This window comes from Panthera tigris, chromosome B4 (genome assembly GCF_018350195.1).
Source record: "Panthera tigris isolate Pti1 chromosome B4, P.tigris_Pti1_mat1.1, whole genome shotgun sequence".
NCBI lineage: Eukaryota > Metazoa > Chordata > Mammalia > Carnivora > Felidae > Panthera > Panthera tigris.
The window spans coordinates 83131906-83149184 of NC_056666.1; the positions used below are offsets into that span (position 1 = coordinate 83131906).

The window sequence follows — 17279 nt, forward strand, 5'->3', positions numbered from 1 at the left end:
GGGTGTAAGAGAAAAGATGTCACTGCCTTTGTACCTGACCGACAGCTGCAGCATCTCACAGTCTAGACCTGGAACTTGGGACCACTGGAAAACCCTAGTTCCTAGATGTATATCCTGCCCTTTCCCCAGCCTTTTTCTCCCATCTCTCCATTCTAGACTCCATTGGGAAGTCCAGTGTGGTCTGACTTCCCACCATTCCCCCAATACCCAGATTCTAAAGCACTAAATGCCCGAGTACCTTTCCTTCTGAGGCCTCCAGGTTCTGCTGAGGGAGAATGGAAAGGTGGAGAGGAGGCTGGGAGCTGTGGCCCTTTTCAGCTTTGGATCTCCTTCTTTTTGCGGTCTGTGAGGTCATAAGGCATATCCATCGTGAGCAGGAAAGGATTCTTCTTCAGGCCACAGACCCAAGATGCAGAGCCCACAGGGGCCTTCACCCTTCCCTACTTCTGGGACAGCCCCTGGGACAGAGAAAGCCAAACACGCCGAGATCCATGTTCAGATGCCCTATCCTGGGTCCGTGGGCATCCGTGTGTCCACTGTGTCCTTTGTCCCCTGGGCTTGGTCACGTGTACTTGGGCTTCCTCAGCAGACAATAGGCTGCTGGGGTGGGAGGGTGAGGAGGAGCAGGAGCCTCCCTGTGGGCCTGAGGTCCCTTTGGCCGACAATGGGGGGAGGGACCTCTAAGGGGGGGGACAGGACGTACAACCCAGATAAGACTTCTGGGGAACAATAGGAGGAATTGAAGAGGGGAGACCCACCCTCCCTGTACCCCACCCCCAGGGCTTTGGGGTCAGGGACTGGGGACCAGAGGGTGATGGGGAGGGGTGCCAAGCATTCTTGTAAATGGAGGAGGGGATGGGGAAAATAGGATTCTGGAGCTCAGAACCTCTGTATCTCTTGAGGGACCACGGGTACATGAGGTGGGTGCATGCCCCTTTTGAACTTAATTTAACCACAAATATAAGTTTTTGAGGACCTACTTTGTACATGTAGCTGCGGCCCAGCTCAGCAGTTTGTGATGCTTCTCTGCCCACAGAGCCTCTTACACTTTCTTGGGGGCAAGCTGTGCCCCGTGAGGATTTGGGTCTGGGGTAGAGGTATGTGTGTGTGGTGTGTGTGGGGGGGGGGGGGCGGCATCTTCACCTCTTGGGGAGGGGGGATGCAGAGGCTCTGGGAATGACAGGTCACAGCGGCCCAGCCAGCTATCTCCTCCTAAAGGGCCGATGCGAAGGGAGCCGGGAGTGAGGAGGTGGGAATCAAAGGCTTACGAGTGGTAAAAAGTGGGTGTTGGGTGTTGAGAATGCGCTGTCTTTTGGCTTCTGTCTCTGGTCCCTACACCTTTCCACACCCCCTCCTCCGCCCCGCCCTAGCAGGCTCCGGAGCCGGCGACCCCGCCAAGGACATCTGAGGAAACGCCTAACACAGAGACGCCCGCTCCCGAAGCCTTTGCTCTCTCCCGGCCGTTGAAGGTCCCCAAGAGAGGGCGCCCTCCGGGGCTGGATTGGACCCTGCTTCATGGAGGCGGGACTCAGGGCTAGCGGGTGGAGGGCTATTTAAGACTAGGCGGGGTTGGAGGTGGCCAGGGGCAAAATGAGTGGGCTACCGGGCGCCGGGACCAGCCCAGGCCTGGGAGAGGCCTCCGACCTTAAGTTCCCTCTGGGCGCCAAGTTCAGGGAACCTCTCACCGAGGCTCGGTTCCAGCGGCTCTTCGGGGACGCAGAGCAGGCGCCGGAGCTACTCGCGGAGCCTCGCTCGTCCCGACTGTGCAGACGGTGGAGGCGGTTGACCAGCGCTTGCTCCGGGCCGGGGGCGTGGCGCCTGCTGCGGGCGCGGCTGCCCCCGCTGCGTTGGCTGCCCCACTACCGCTGGCGGGCCTGGCTGCTCGGGGATGCCGTGGCCGGGGTGACCGTGGGCATCGTGCACGTGCCCCAGGGTGAGCGGCCGTAACGCTAGCCTGTCAGCGGCCCAAGCTCGGGGGGGGGGGGGGGGGGCGGGGGGGCAGGGAGGGGGATGCAGGAGCTGGGCACCTGGGAGCGAGGGCTGGGTTAGGGTGGCCGAGGGTTCGGAGACAAGACCTGAGACCACGTTCTGGGTAAGGACCACGGAGCTGCATCAGATCCCCACCCCCAGCCCCCTTCATTTGCGCAATCCTTCTAGAAGTCTTGGACATGTTCCGGGTCAGGGAACTGGAGAGAAGAACAACCCCTGCCCCCTACTCCCCGGAGGACTGGGCCGACACGGATCTGTGACCTTGTCCGCCCCACAACCTCCCACCTCCCACAGAGGCCTGTTAACCCCTAGGTTCCCTCATGTGGCATGATTCAGCGTCCCCATGCCAGCCTCTAAGAGTGTGGGCGCTAGTCACCTTTCCCCAACCCCACACACAGACCCTGAAGATCATCCCTTTCATTTCTCATACAGGCATGGCTTTTGCCCTCCTGACCTCAGTGCCTCCAGTGTTCGGACTCTACACTTCTTTCTTCCCCGTCCTCATTTACACCTTGTTGGGGACTGGTAGACACCTGTCCACAGGTGAGTAACCCAGTGACTCCTCTCCTTCTCTGTAGGGTGAGAATGGATGGGGGTTTGAGACTTCGGCCCTTGGAAGCTCCTTAGCTCTTATTCCCCTCTTCCCCTCCCCTTCTTCCCTTGCGCCTCTGTGGCTACCCTGCCAGGAACCTCGGACCTAGGCAAAGCTTGCTGCGGGTACCGAGTGGGTGCAGAGAGAAGGGAGTTTCCTCAGAACTTTTCTTCCCCCATGACATTTGGTTTAAATGAACATCTCCCGGACTTGGAAGAGGGAAGAAGAGATGCGCGGTCACCCAAAGGAGCGCGCAGTCCGCGGGCGGTCTGCGGGAGCGGGCAGTGATACAGTTAGAGGGCAGTTTTTGCCCGCCGGTGCGCCCTTCTTTCCTCCCTCACCGCCGGTTCCGGGCTGCTGCACGGGCTCTCGGCCCCATCGTCTTCATCGGAGCAGCAGCCTTCCAGAAGAGCGGGGTCTGACTGCAGCATCCAGGCCCGAGGGCGCGAAGCCCGGACGGTCGCCGCGCCCCAGGCGACACAGCTGGTGATCTCTGCGTTTGTCCCCCGGCCCTAGGAACTTTCGCGGTACTCAGCCTCATGACAGGCTCGGCGGTGGAACGGCTGGTGCCCGAACCCCTCGGGGGTAACCTGAGCGGAATCGAAAGGGAACAGTTGGACGCTCAGCGGGTTGGGTCGGCTGCAGCCTTGGCCTTCGGTAGCGGGGCGCTGATGGTGAGGGAGGACCCTGGGGGATCCACACTGGGGCCGGGGGAACTGGGCCAGGAGAGAGGGAGGGACAAGTGTCATGCGCGGGTCTAGGCGGGAGAGGTGCGCGGAGCAACTGGCGCACTGCGCTCTGGCGAGTCCACTCCTCCTCCTGTAGTGATTGCGCATCTTCTCCCCTGCAGCTGGGCATGTTCGCGCTGCAGCTCGGCGTCCTGTCCACCTTTTTGTCGGAGCCGGTGGTCAAAGCGCTGACCAGCGGGGCCGCGCTGCACGTGCTCGTGTCCCAGCTGCCGAGCCTTTTGGGGTTGCCCCTCCCGCGCCAGATTGGCTGCTTCTCTCTCTTCAAGGTGGGGGTGGAGAACGGCCGAGAAGCGGCTTCTAGCGGTCCTGGGAAGAGGGAAACCGGGAAAGGAAGGACGGCGAGTGGAGGGATAGAGGGTGACGGGGGCGGAGGAAAGGAGATTAAAACCACGTGGCTGAATGAGGGGCGCTGCGGAGATGGAAGCCCTGATGGGAGCCGGGAGGCCTTGCCTTGGCCGGGTGGGTCCGCTCTGAGGGCAGTCGACCCCGGCCCCGGGCCCTCGATCACTTCCCCTGCCCGCAGACGCTGGCCGCTGTGCTGACCGCGCTGCCCCGGAGCAGTCCGGCCGAACTGACCATCTCGGCACTCAGCCTGGCGCTGCTCGTGCCGGTCAAAGAACTGAACGTGAGATTCCGAGACAAGCTACCCACCCCGATCCCGGGGGAAATCGTCATGGTGAGGATGGCTCCCGGGTCGCGGTCTCCTGAACCACACAGAGCTTGCCGGTCGGGTAGGAGCTGGCCGCTGCCGCCCCCTCGTGGAAGGCAGCGAGCTTACAGAAAGAGGTCCTGTGCACACGCGTACTTTTCCAGGCCTCTTCCCAGAACACTGTGACCCTGCAGAATCCCCCACCCACACGGTCCCACTTCTCTGGCAGAGCCTCTTCTAGACCTCTTAGAATGCTTTCTTCCTGCTTACAGCGTTCCCTTGAGGTGTCGCTCGCCACAGCACCTCCACTGCTCTCCCCCTACCGGGTCCTTCACTGTAATTCAGTTTCTCTCCCTTCCCACGCCCACCTACATTTCTCTCTCTCTCTCTCCCCCTCCGCCGACTAAATAAGTGTTCCACATCTCCACCCATACGCGGGAGATCCCTAGATCTATCCCAGTGTCCTACTTAGAATGGCTGGGTGTACTTCCTGATACCTACCATCCCTCATGGGAACGGAGCGCCTCTTACTTCCTCCAGTCCATCTCTTACCACAGCCTCAGGTATACCTCATTCCTTTCCCATTCCCACTCTCCTTCACTCTCAGTCGGCTGTCATCCCAAACATATCCCAACTCCCCCAATTGCTGGGCCCCTGCAAACACCTAATGCCTTTTAATCCTCTCTCATGTGAAGCTTTCCCCGGCCTCTTCCAGGAAGCTCATCTTCTGCCGTGCTCTAATTTGCTCTTTCCCAGGTGCTTCTGGCCTCTGTGCTGTGCTTCACCTCTTCCCTGGACACAAGATACAACGTCCAGATTGTGGGGCTGCTGCCTGGGGGGTAAGAGAGAATCAAGACACCAGCCTGCTATTCTCAGACTGCTCCCACCCACACCTCCTCTTGGCCTGTCCCGCCCTATTTTCTCTTTCTTCCCCATATCCTTCTTATACACAACCCACCCTCACCATGGATCCCTCTCTCTCCAGATTTCCCCAACCCCATCTTCCCGACCTGGCTGAGCTGCCCAGGATTCTGGCTGACTCACTGCCCATCGCACTGGTTACTTTTGCTGTGTCCGCCTCCCTGGCCTCCATCTATGCAGACAAGTATAGCTACACTATTGACTCCAACCAGGTGTGACTTTGAAGACCCCAATTGCATGCATTCAGGAGACAACTCCCTAATCTGATGTCTTCCCTCATCCCCCCCCCACCCTGCCCCATGCCTTTGTCTCTCTCTCCTCTTCATCTGACTGCATCCCTCCAGGAGCTCTTGGCACATGGTATCTCCAACCTCATCTCCTCCCTCTTCTCCTGCTTTCCCAACTCTGCCACTTTGGCCACCACCAGCCTACTAGTGGATGCTGGTGGGAACACACAGGTAAGAGCATGTCCTTGGGTGGGAAAGGGGGTGGGTATTAGGTTGGGGTGGTGGTGGAGAAACAGGTGGAAGACTGGTAGATAGATACCTGGGGGGCAGCTGTACAGAGGAGAATGATGAGGGAGAGTGAATGGGGGGGGTGGTTTCTAGGTAGGAGAGATAGAAGGTAACAAGGCTCCATTAAGACCTTGGCAGACTCTAAGCACTGAAGAAGCTTACAGTGCCCATATGTAGTTCACAATAAAAACAATACTAAACTGTCATATAAATTTGAAAGACGAAATTCTGACCCCCGCCCCATGAGGACATTTTCTTTTAAAAAGAAATATCACATATGAAAGTCTCCCCCTAATATTTCTGCTTTCCTACTCTGCTGGTGCCCCAAGAAGGTGGTTCCCTGCTTTTAGGGTAATGCAACAGTGGCTTTTAAGGTGGACACGGGCTACAAAAATAGGGAAGTTGAGCTACGTCTAGGTAGAGACCGGTGAATGACAGGCATTTAATTGGGAGAGGGGAAAGGTGGATGTGAGAGGCAGAATACCAAGAAGGGAGTTGAAGACTGAGGAAAGGCTTCATGGAAAGGGGATTTGGGAGGAGGGAGACTTCCAAGGAAGCCGAGGCAGAGTGGGGCAGGCAGACCAGCTCTCACACAGGGGTGAGTGAGTTTCCCTTCCTTCTCTGCATCCATCCCTCCTTCTTTCTAGCTGGCAGGTCTCTTCTCCTGCATAGTTGTCCTGTCAGTGCTGCTGTGGCTGGGGCCCTTCTTCTACTATCTGCCCAAGGTGAGGAACAGCGGAGGCATGGGGGTGACTGGGGGTGGTAGTGGCTACATTCTAGGACATTGGGGCAGTCAGCTTGCCTCTTCTGCCCCCAAGGCTGTCCTGGCTTGCATCAACATCTCCAGCATGCGCCAGATGTTCTTCCAGATGCAGGAACTTCCACAACTATGGCGCATCAGCCGCATGGACTTTGTGAGAAGTGGCAGCATTACCCCCAGATTGCCCCCTCCTACTTGCCAGCATCCCCAGCCTCTGCCCTAGATTGGAGCTAATTGTTCTGGTCCTAAATGCTGCAGCTCCCCTCCCCCTCCAGTCCCCCCCAACATGCATCCCTCCTAATCCCATTACTCAGAGACACGGTGGAGAGTGGGGTTTGAACCCCTTCAGACCCGAATATTTGTAAATCCCCAGCTGGCGCAAGGTCTGGGGTGATTACATTTGGTGTATTTCCCTTGTTGGGTCAATTCTGTCCCTTCTGTCATTCTACCTTCTCCTGGGCTATCCCTCCCTCTCATTTGTCCTGGCAGTCACTGCCCCTGGACCTCCTTCCCTAGCAGCCATGGCCTGGCATTTCTCCGGGGCATATCACTCCCATCCATGTCCTGCAGGCTGTATGGATGGTCACATGGGTGGCCGTAGTGATCCTGAGTGTGGACTTGGGCCTGGCCGTAGGCGTGGTCTTCTCCATGATGACTGTGGTCTGCCGCACCCAGAGGTGGGAGTAGAGATGAGAGGAGTTGGGAAGAGGGGTGGGGAGAGGACAGGTGCTTGGGGTGACTCTTCAGCCAGGCCAGGCTGGGAATCTGACCCCAGCTTCCTGCCCAGGGTGCAGTGCCTGGCACTTGGACTTGCTGAGGGGACGGAGCTCTACAGGCCACTCGAAGAGAGCCACAAGGTGGGTGGGCCACAGACAGAGAGGGAAGGGAAGATTAGGCCCAGATGTTTTTCTGACCCTCTGACATCTTAGCTCCTCAAGGTCCCGGGGCTCTGCATCTTGAGATACCCAACACCGCTCTACTTTGGGACCCGCGGGCAGTTCCGCCGCATCCTGGAGTGGCACCTGGGGCTTGGAGAAGGACGCAAGGTGAGAGGCTTGGTCAAAGGGGAGTGTGGCTTCTCTGGGAGTGGGAGGCAGGTGTGGCTTCTCAAGGGGATCATTGTGCTTAAGGGGTGCACGCTCATGCTTGTGTCTTGTGGTGACTGCCCTTCTTTACCCACAGGAGACTCCCAAGCTATATGGCCCACCTGATGCAGGTGAGATGGGGAGACAAGGAGGGAGATTTGGGTGTGACCCGTGGAGGCATCTGGGTACGCTTGCCTTCTCGCATCCTAGTTGCTGAGCCTGTCAGAGTGGTGGTCCTAGACTGCAGTGGTATCACCTTTGCAGATGCTGCTGGAGCCAGAGAGGTGGTACAGGTGAGGGACGGGGTAGGTTGAGGAGAAAGTCTCTTTATCCCACGCATACCTTCTGATGTGGGATTTAACCCCCTTGCCCCGCTTCTGCAGCTAGCCAGGCGATGCCGAGATGCTGGGATCCACCTTCTCCTGGCTCAGTGTAATGGTGAGAGGTGTGGAAGACCTGGGGACGGGGGGGGGGGGGGGGGGCGGAGCGGGGGGAATAGCTGGATGCTTGAGGGAGGGAAAAGGACGCAGTGTGGATTTAAGATCTAAGAGCCTGACCTGCCTCTCTACACAGCCTCAGTGCTGGGGACACTGACCCAGGCAGGACTCTTGGACAGAGTGACCCCAGAGCAGCTGTTTGTGAGTGTCCAGGATGCAGCTGCTCATGCCCTGGAGAGACTGGTGAGGGGGCAGTAGGAACCGGAGTGAGATCCAGGAGGCGCTGGGGTGGAGCAAGTGACATGTGAGTCAGTGGCTGAAGATCTAGGCAGAGGGTTTGGGGAAGGGGGCCGAGAAGGAAGCTGGAGGAAGAAAGTGGGGGGATGAAATGATTAGCCAATTTAAGGCTAAGCCAAGGAGACTGGGTCCAGCTCCGCATGAAGAACTGAGGAGCTAGGGTTTCAAAGCGGGGTGGTGTGCCCCCCAGAAGACTGCCAAATGCTGAGAGAGGGAGGAGGGTACCTAATCTACTCCTGACAGGTCCCCTCTCCTTTCCAGGAGCCTACAGGTCCAAAGACATGCACAGTGTGGGTCTGACCCGGTCATTTGGAGTGTGGAGGGCCCCGACAATATGTGTGCGAGGAGTCTCCTCACTTCATGTAACTAATAAAACAAAGCTGAGAGCCACTGGGGTTCATGAAGTGAGTCTGGGTGTCCACACGCCGGCCCTCGGTGCCCCTTTCTCCATGCCCGCGGCATTGCAGAGACACAACTACAAATGGCTTTCACTTGTGTGTTCACCGGCCCCCGCCCCAGCTCCGGAGTCACTGGTTCTCTCCATAGGGGTGGGGCTGGAACCGGTGCACAGAGTCCTGGATCCAGAGATGGGGGAGGGGGCACAGCCCTGGGAATACACGTTGGGGGCTTCCCCATCCCCTCAGTCCCAAAGAGATGAGAGTATTTCCGTTTTAGGTTCTTAGAGTCCCCATGGGCTTTTTGGCACTTGGAAAGTGACCCCCCCCCCCAGTTCCTGCCCCATGAGAAGAGGGTTGGGGGGAGGACTTGGCACTGGCCGTGGGTCGAGTTATGGCTCCATCGCATCGCTGGGCACTCGCAGAAAGGAGGAGTGTCACCAGGACAAGCCCCTATTTGGGATCAGATTCTGAAGGGGATCAGGGACAGTCAGTGGAGTAGTCACTGGGTGGTGGGTGGGGTTTGCTAGAAATTCCTGGCAGGGTCAAGGAGGCAGGCCCAGCCCGAGAGTTGGAAGGCCCCGAGTGGCCATCATTCTGCGGTCATGCACTGCAGCCGGTGTTTGAAGAAGAGTAGGCGGTGTTTGGCCACCTGACTTTCATCCAGCGATCCTGGGTAGCGGTACCGGGCATAAGTCTCTGCCCCCACATCCCTTGAGGTCCAAGGCAGCTTCAACTTAGATGCATGATCCACAACGACGTCTGAGCAGGAGCCCACCCGCAGGGAACCAAGCCCGTCCAGGAAGAATTCTGGCAGTGGAGGGAAGGGGAGTACACAGTGAAGCGTCTGAAGGGCGCAGAGGGCCGACCCTTAAAGGGAGAACTGAGAGTTGGGGTACACAGGCTGCACCTGCAAAGACTCCTTTTGTGAGGGCCTTGGGCTAGTCAATTCATTTGGGTCCTAGTTTTACTCTTATGTAAAATGAAGTCAACATCCTTACTTTGTGTTTTGAGAGCATACCCCCATCCTCCCCAACACACACCTAAATAAATGTTAAATAAATGCTGAACAGGCCGCTCCAGGAGTGTGGTCTGAACCAGGGGAAGCGGCTGGGACTGGACTCAAGGTCTGACAGTGGTGGGGGAAGTTAAAGGCCGGCTAACCCAGTAGCTGTACTGGGCTTGGAGGTTTAAAGGGTGTGCGGGCCAGGAGGGAGGGAGCCCTGTCTCTTGCCGGGGCGCAAGGCTTGGTGAATTTTCGCAGAACTCTCCAGGGGCCCCGGGTGCCAACCGTGGGCTCCACTGGGGTGGGCGTAGGAGTACCCGCTGCCTTTGGAGACTCGCCCAGAGCCCCGCGGGGGTCTCTGCCCGGGGCCGGGAGGGGACGCCACTCACCCAGATGCGCCACGCGGCTGAGCCGCGGGTCGAAGCCGACCTCTCGCACCTTGTCGGTGCGCGCCAGGAAGAAGTTGACCACGCCGTCGGTGACCACGCAGCCCGGAAAGCCGACGAGCTCGTGGTGGAAGCCGCGCCTTTGCCGGAGGCAGTTCCCGCGGCCTGGCGCGCCGGGCTCCACGCTCAGCAGCTGCCGGTAGGTGGTGGCGAAGCCGGAGATCTCGCGCACCGCGCCCCCGACCTGCGGGGAGTGGGAGGTTCGCTCCAGGCGGGACGGGGACTGCCGGCAGTTAGATCCGCGCTGCCCCTCCCTCGGGCGGTTTCCCGGCCGCGTCCTCTCCCGCTCCACCCCCGCAGGACCCAGATTGTCCCCCAGGCTCCCTTCGTCGTCCTCTGTCCGTCCCAGGGCCGGCCGCTCTCGGCCGGGTCTCCCCCGCCGCTGCTTTAGCTTGCTGGAGTCCCTCTTTCTCCCACCCCACGTTCCGCGGGCCCTCCCTTACCAGGTCCAGCGACGTCCGCTCCAGCACGTCCACAAGCCTCTCCAGTCGCGTCCTCGCCGTGAAGACAAAGTCGTCGTCCACCCACAAGACGTACTTGGTGGTTACTTGGGATACGGCCAGGTTCCGGCCTGCGAACCAGCCCTGGGGGCAGGGTACATACAGTTAAGTGAGGCTATAGAGCTAGGACACAACCCCTCTGCCACCTTTCCTCCTCTCTCCCGGCGCATCTCTAAACTTTCCGGGACCTACGAGTGGCTCAGAGCTAGGCAAAAAATGCAGTTTCCCAACTGCCAGGGGTAATATGTCCCTGTTTTGGGGGAGGGTGTTAGAACGCATTTAATTTATGCGTGCATTCATCCATTCATCCATCATCCATTTATTGAGCGCTCCCTAGGTGCTAAGCACATTCTAAGGATGCAGCGCGAATAAGATAGGCGCGATTCCTCCTCCCACGGAGCTTATTATGTTCCAGGAATCGCCGTGATTCACAGGCACCAGTAATTCTGAGGCAGGTAGTCCTGGAATCACTACTCCGGTGACTTCAGACCCACCGCGCGCCTCTGTCTCGGCGCCCTCTGGCGCGCGGTTCAGCCTTGCTGACTGCGCACCTTGCCAAAAGGCATGAGATAGTGCTCGATGTGGGGGCCACTAATGCTCTCTGGCTTGTCGCTGTCGTCGGCGATGACCACGGTGACCGTTGGGTAGAAGCGGCGGATGCTGGCGATGAGCGCCCGAAGCCGATTGTAACGAAGGAAGGTCTTAGTGGCGATGGTGACCAGGGCGCTGATATTGTACTGGGCTGGGAGTGAGGGACAGGGTTAGGTGCAGAGAAGGAGAGTGGAAGTGAGGAGCAGGAAAACATCTCCCACGTCCTCCCTCTCCCAGCTTCTCCCCACCAGGCCTGGATTTAGGTCCTTGAACGCACCAGCCTCACCTCCCTGGGGTAGAGACCCAGGTGGGTACAGCCGAGGGTTGGGTGGGTGTCTTATGCGGATGGTAAAGGCGGCCTCATGTCCCTCCGTGGAGAACCGGACTGGGAAGAAAGGACACCAGACATGGTCCTTAAAGTTGGGACAACATTCCCTTTTCAGCAAATCACTATTTAAGTGCCTACTCTGTGTACCACTTTCCTGAGTCCTGGTGGACAAGAATGCAAGGTGTTTACCTCCATGGCACTAACACTCTAATGGGTGGGAGAAAGAAAATTAAAGGTTTAATTTTTTTAAAATGATTTAATTAAAAGCTAACCTTTATTGAGCATTTACTATGTGGCAGGTACTTTTTAAGTTTACCTTAAATATATGAACCCACTTAACCTTGACAAGCCCCGTAAGGTAGATTCCTGCTACAGAAAAAGGCATAGAGAAATTAAGCAACTGGTCTACATTTACACAACTCTTAAGCAACAAAGCTGAGATAGGAACCTAGTCGTTCTGGTTCTAGGCTAAGTAAATAAAATTCAGATACTGGCAAGCATTGAATGGAAAATAAAGCAAGTAATGTGATAGCGAAGAGGAGACATTTGAGCTGAGATCCAAGTAACAAGAAGGAGCCAGCCATGCAAAAATCTGGGGGAAGAGCATTCTAGGCAGAGGGAACAGCAAATGCAAAGGCCCCAAAGAGGGAGCAGATTTGGTGTAGCAAGCCTTGGAGAGAAGGCTGTGTTGTGCCTTTTTTGCTAGAGGAGACACGGGAGCTCTGGGACATGAAGTCCCTTGCCCTCCAGTAAGTAGTGGTTTGGGAATAGAGCTTGAGCCTTCTGGCTCCTGGGGCAAATCACTTCCTGGGGCCCCCATGGTTGGCCTGAAGAGGGGACACACCCGAGGCTCGAGGCTCGGGTTTCTCTTTGGCCTGCTCTGGCCCCAGATGAACAAAGGCTCCTTCTCTCCCTCTCTGGCCCTGCTGGCCTAGCTGAAATGCCCATTGTGTGACTGGGCAGCTCTGGCCTTTGCCCGAGTGTCTCCCACACCCTTTGCCATTTGCCCAATTCAGCCTTTCTGGGCTCTCTGTTGACCCAGCCTGCCCCTGCCTCCGCCCAGACCTCACACCTGTGTCTGCTGTGTTTGCCTGGTAACTTCGGCTGCTATAAGTAACCAGTTGTAGCTGCCGGTTGAGTTGGTCCAGCCCTGGGCTGGCGAGGGTGAGATCAGGCTGCCCCTCTCCAGTGAGAGTCACTCCCGTCACTTCCCCGGCCACATCCCAGGTGCCCAAAGAGGCAGTCAGGTTCACCTGGGAGAGGGGGTTGGAGAGGACAGGGTTAGGCCTCAGACCTGCCTCTTGCCTCTCTGGTTCCTCCATCTTTCCGTTGGCAGCCCTGTCTCCCTCCAGCATCCCATTTCCCGCCCTCTCCCCCGCCCCAAGTTTATTTATTTATTTTGAGAGAGAGAGAGAGAGAGAGAGAGGCCGAGAGAGATTCCTAAGCAGGCTCCGTGCTGTCAGTGCAGAGTTCCACACAGGGCTCTCAATTCCAGCAACTGTGAGATCATGGCCTGAGCTGACACCAAGTGCCGGTTGCTGGGCACCTGGGTAGCTTGTTGATTGGGTGTCGGACTTCAGCTCGGGTCACGATCTCACTGTTCGTGAGTTCGAGCACCATGTTGGGCTCTGTGCTGATAGCCTAGAACCTGGAACCTGCTTCTGATTCTGTGTCTCCCTCTCTCTCTGCCCCTCCCTGCTCTCACTCTGCCTCTCTCTCTCTCTCAAAAATAAATAAACATTAAAAAAAAGAAAGAGTTGTTTGCAGGGTGCCTGGGTGGCTTAGTCGGTTGGGCGTCCGACTTCGGCTCAGGTCATGATCTTATGGTTCGTGACTTCGAGCCCTGCATCGGGCTCTGTGCTGATAGCTTAGAACCTGGAACCTATTTCGGATTCTGTGTCTCCCTCTCTCTCTGCCCCTCCCCCGTTCAAGCTCTGTCTCTGTCTCTCTCAAAAATAAATAAACATTAAAAAAAAAAAAGAGTCATTTGCTTAACCTACTAAGCCACCCAGGCGCCCCTCCCTCCATCCTTAGTGTCCGCTGGCCTCCCCAGCCTCTTACCTGGTAAAGCTCCTGACCAGAAGCTGCCTGCAGGCTCAGCCCTAGGAGGAAGGAGAGGGAATCAGAATCCCAGACAGCCTTGAATTCTTCCTCACTTTCTCTTCCCTCTTTCACCACACACAGCACAGACCTTCTCACCCATCCCTCTTTGTTGAGGCCACAGCGGGGCACATTTTGGGATGCAGCCTATGGTAACTGAGTTTTCACTCCTTTCCATCAAAGCGATAGCTCTTTATGGCCCGCCCCACCTATCCACCTAATCTTTGGTCAGTCGGCAAAGAATAGATTCTTTCTCCCAAGCCTCTCCAGTTACAGTCAGCTGCAGTTCCTGAGGACCCTACAGTTCCTTTGGTCCTCACCCCCTGCCTCAGGAACCCCCTTCTGCTCTCAAATCCTGCCTTCATCAGAAGCTCCCCCCGCCTCTTATTCCAATCTTCCTTAGCTCTTCCTCACCCAGCCTTGAGCTCCACCACCCCCAGATTGGCTTAGGTCACCCCCAGACCCCCCCACCTGGCACCAAGATGCTCCGGAGGGGCTGGACCTCCACACCCTGCAGGGGGTATTGAAGAGGGGAGTTGGCAGGGGCTATGAGCAGCTGGTCAGCAGCAGACTGGCTCCTGGCAGTGGAGGACAGAGAAGGAATCAGGGCAGAGGGGCTCTCCTTCCTGTCACAACCTCCCTCCAAGCCTCGAAAGGCTCACCCTCCGCAGAGACATGCCCTCTTTTTCAGCTGGTACCTTGAAAGGAAGGCCTGGAACTCCTGCTCCCTGGAGGCAGAGGCAGCCCTCAGCTCTTCAGGGTCAAAGGCCTTCGTGAGGTCAATGGCTCGGAGCTGCCTTTGGAAGGGGAAATGAAAGCTCCCTCCACTGGCCTCACAACTACAGTTGTTCCCAGACAGCCGCCTGGAGGGGGGATGAAGGGTCATCAGAGCCCCGCCATACAGCTCCATACATCCCGCTCAATATTAACATGGCGCCCCACACCTTGGCCCTTCGACCTTGCCCATCCAACGTCTGTCGCCTTAAACACTGCTCTTCAAACAGCCCCCAGGAGAGGAGACCCCCAATGGGACGACCCATCCCCTAAATCTGGATTTTACAGAGGTGTAGAAGAGGGCCAGTTGCTAGGATTTCAGAGTTGCCTCCCCACCATTCAAGACCCCACCTGGACTCTCCTTTCTGGAACCATCAGGACATCAGAAAGTCTTTCAGGCTCTCCCTGCCTGCACACCCTCCCCTCCCCATCACCATGACAAGGTTCAGGAAGGAGAGATTTTGTTTCCCCAGCCCAAGATTCACAAGCAGTCCCCCCACCCCCCTCCCTCAACCAGTCAGGAGAACTGAGGCATCAGAGCTCAGCAGTGCAGGAAACAAAAGCTCTCCAGCCCCCCCCCCCCCCAGCCCCCCCCCCCAATTGAGCGCCGCCCTGCCGCCACCACTCCTGGCACTCACCCCACCACTTGCTCCTTTATCCTGACCGGGATGTGTGCATAGCGGGGCTCAGGCGAGAGGTCTGGCAGCTCTGGTCTGGAGGGGCCCTGCAGGGGCGTCCACAGCGCAAGAGGTGCCCGGAGGCCCGGAGCGTCCCGGGTGCTCACGTACAGGAGCCCCAGAGAGGCGCAGGCGAGCAGCAGGACCAGCACGCAGAGGGCCCGGCGGCCCAGCCGCATCCTGGTGGGCGGGAGGGGTGGGAGGGTGAGAAAGGTGCGGAGGGGAGGCGCGGGCTGGGACCCCGGAGCCCCGCGGTTCTGGAGGCTCCAGTCAGCTCCCCGGGAAGCTCTCCACATCTCGGCGCGCTAGGATTTGCACAGAGAATCGTTGCCCCCGGCCCTCCTCCCTTCACTCCCGGGGCCTCGGGTCTCCCGGCCTCCTTTCTTCTCTCCCTCTCTCGCATCTCGGTTTCCTCTCACGCCCGAGGCCTGGCATCTTGATGCAAGAGACCTTTGCATGCGGCGGTTTCCTCGCGGCCGCGTATAAGTAGGAGTGCACTGCTTTCTTCGAGCAGCGGACGTCCCCTGGCCCGCCGCCCCCTGGCCCGCGCGTCCCCCACCCTTCGGTCCGAGCATCACCTGGCCCCCAGTGGGCTGCACAGGGCGGCTCCACACCTTGCTTGTCATGAAAAATGCAGAATCATGCCCGCGCCGTTGGGTGCCCCCGGGGGAGGTGACCGCGCGAGTGGCCCCGGGGAGCTCGTGCAGGGGAACGGGGGGGGGGGGACCGGCGAGCGCGCCGCCTCCAGCCTCCAGCTCGGGCCCCTCATCCCGCCCGAGCACTGACCTGTCTAACGCTCTAAGGCCGCCGCAAGATTTCGGTCCGGGCTGCGCCAGGCTCTCAGCCCCGGTCTGGGGGTCTTCATGGGGCCGGAGGCGGCCTGATCCGGGAACCCGGCGTGAGCCTGGGTCGGGGGGATCCTCCTGCCTCTCGGGCTCGCCCAACCCCTCCCGCCTTCGGAAGCTCAGGGCTTTGTAGACCTCGGCGCTGGGTGGGTGGATCTGGGCGTTTCCTGTGGGGGTGGAGAGCAGAGTTGAGAAACCGCTGCGCCCCAGCTCCGGAAACAAAGCTGGGGGTCCCCGGCACCCTGTCCCCCTTGCCGGGCGGGGCGGGCTCAGGCCGCCGCACGGTTGTCCAGATCGCGGCGCGGAGCGGCTCGGCTCCCGGCTCGTTGCGGCGGAGGCTCCGGCTGAGCGCGGTGAAAGCGAGCGCCCGGGCGCCTTCTGGCGGACGCAGAGGACATTGCGGGGGCGCTGCGAGAAGGTCCTTCTCCCGACCCTCCCAGCCCTTCGCTGGCAAGCCTGGCATCTCAACAGCTTGCCCCAGTCCCATTCTATTCCCTATACCCACGGAGCCTCGGTCTCATCCAGACTGTAGGCTACGATACTTGCTATGGGAGGAGATGGAACCGGCGCCCTACAGTCCCATTTCAAAGGAAGGTTTGGGTAGTGAGGGTGAGATAAACCAGACTAGACCCCAGACAAAGAAGATTTTGCCTGGCTGACAAAGACAGGTTCACACCCTCCCTCCCATCCTCGCCTCCCCCGTCCCAAATCCTCTAACACTCCAGAAGTAATTCAGTGCCTTTTCCCCTTGAATGCTTCTTGTTGCAGACGTGCAGAGGGAAGTGGTTAAGTTGCCTGTAGGTTGTTTTTTTTTTTAGATGAAATTTATTGTCAAATTGGCTTCCGTACAACACCCAGTGCTCATCCCAACAGGTGCCCTCCTCAATGCCCATCACCCACTTTCCCCTCCCCCCGCCCCCATCAACCCTCAGTTTGTTCTCAGTATTTAAGAGTCTCTTATGGTTTGCCTCCTTCCCTCTCTGTAACTTTTTCCCCTCCTTCCCCACCCACCTGGTCTTCTGTTAAGTTTTTTAGGATCCACATATGAGTGAAGACATATGATATCTGTCTTTCTCTGACTGACTTATTTCACTTAGCATAATACCTTCCAGTTCTATTTACATTGCTGCAAATGACAGGATTTCATTCTTTCTCATTGCCAAGTAGTATTCCATTGTATATGTAAACCACGTCTTCTTTATCCGTTTGTCAGTTCATGGACATATAGGCTCTTTCCATAATTTGGCTATTGTTGAAAGTGCTGCTATAAACATTGGGGTACAAGTGCCCCTGTGCATCAGCACTCCTGTATCCCTTGGGTAAATTCCTAGCAGTGCTATTGCTGGGTCATAGGGTAGATCTATTTTTAATTTTTTGAGGAACCTCCACACTGTTTTCCAGAGCGGCTGCACCAGTTTGCATTCCCACCAACAGTGCAAGAGGGTTCTTGTTTCTCCACATCCTCTCCAGCATCTATAGTCTCCTGATTTGTTCATTTTAGCCACTCTGACAGGTGTGAGGTGGTATCTCAGTATGGTTTTAATTTTTTTTTAATTAAAACAATTTTTTTTTGAGAGAGAAACAGAGTTCAAGTCGGGGAGGGACAGAGATAAAGGGAGACAC

The 17279-nt window shown here is 57.6% G+C and overlaps 2 protein-coding genes across 2 annotated transcripts; one reads left to right on the forward strand and one right to left on the reverse strand.

The window, feature by feature from the left end:
* The first annotated feature begins 1590 nt into the window (after positions 1-1590).
* On the forward strand, positions 1591-8373 carry LOC102969108 (solute carrier family 26 member 10). Its single transcript, XM_042992628.1, has 18 exons — positions 1591-1933; positions 2422-2532; positions 3098-3255; positions 3432-3596; positions 3854-4006; positions 4736-4818; positions 4965-5112; positions 5245-5358; positions 6063-6140; positions 6234-6329; positions 6746-6852; positions 6963-7032; positions 7105-7221; positions 7358-7391; positions 7471-7553; positions 7644-7698; positions 7834-7940; positions 8256-8373. Exons 1-18 carry the CDS (start codon positions 1591-1593, stop codon positions 8292-8294), a joined length of 2061 nt encoding a protein of 686 aa, XP_042848562.1. The 3' UTR covers positions 8295-8373.
* Positions 8374-8476: 103 nt separating this feature from the next.
* On the reverse strand, positions 8477-15994 carry B4GALNT1 (beta-1,4-N-acetyl-galactosaminyltransferase 1). The gene is made up of 11 exons (XM_042992633.1): positions 15598-15994; positions 14773-14991; positions 14059-14223; positions 13832-13938; positions 13322-13362; positions 12333-12513; positions 11210-11317; positions 10893-11083; positions 10285-10425; positions 9785-10025; positions 8477-9199 (listed from the first exon to the last, which is right to left on the reverse strand). Exons 2-11 carry the CDS (start codon positions 14988-14990, stop codon positions 8982-8984), a joined length of 1611 nt encoding a protein of 536 aa, XP_042848567.1. The 5' UTR covers position 14991; positions 15598-15994; the 3' UTR covers positions 8477-8981.
* Positions 15995-17279: the final 1285 nt, after the last annotated feature.

Excerpts from the sequence above, each read along its gene's own strand:
- B4GALNT1 (XM_042992633.1), bottom strand. The coding sequence starts at position 14,990 with ATGCGGCTGGGCCGCCGGGCCCTCTGCGTGCTGGTCCTGCTGCTCGCC. Across the intron at positions 13,939-14,058 it reads TTCCAGGCCTTCCTTTCAAG|GAGCCAGTCTGCTGCTGACC; the intron begins GTACCAGCTGAA and ends CTCCACTGCCAG. Across the intron at positions 11,084-11,209 it reads ACCCCAGGGAGGTGAGGCTG|CCCAGTACAATATCAGCGCC; the intron begins GTGCGTTCAAGG and ends CCTCACTCCCAG.
- LOC102969108 (XM_042992628.1), top strand. The coding sequence starts at position 1,591 with ATGAGTGGGCTACCGGGCGCCGGGACCAGCCCAGGCCTGGGAGAGGCC. Across the intron at positions 2,533-3,097 it reads TGGTAGACACCTGTCCACAG|GAACTTTCGCGGTACTCAGC; the intron begins GTGAGTAACCCA and ends CCCCGGCCCTAG. Across the intron at positions 5,113-5,244 it reads ACACTATTGACTCCAACCAG|GAGCTCTTGGCACATGGTAT; the intron begins GTGTGACTTTGA and ends GCATCCCTCCAG.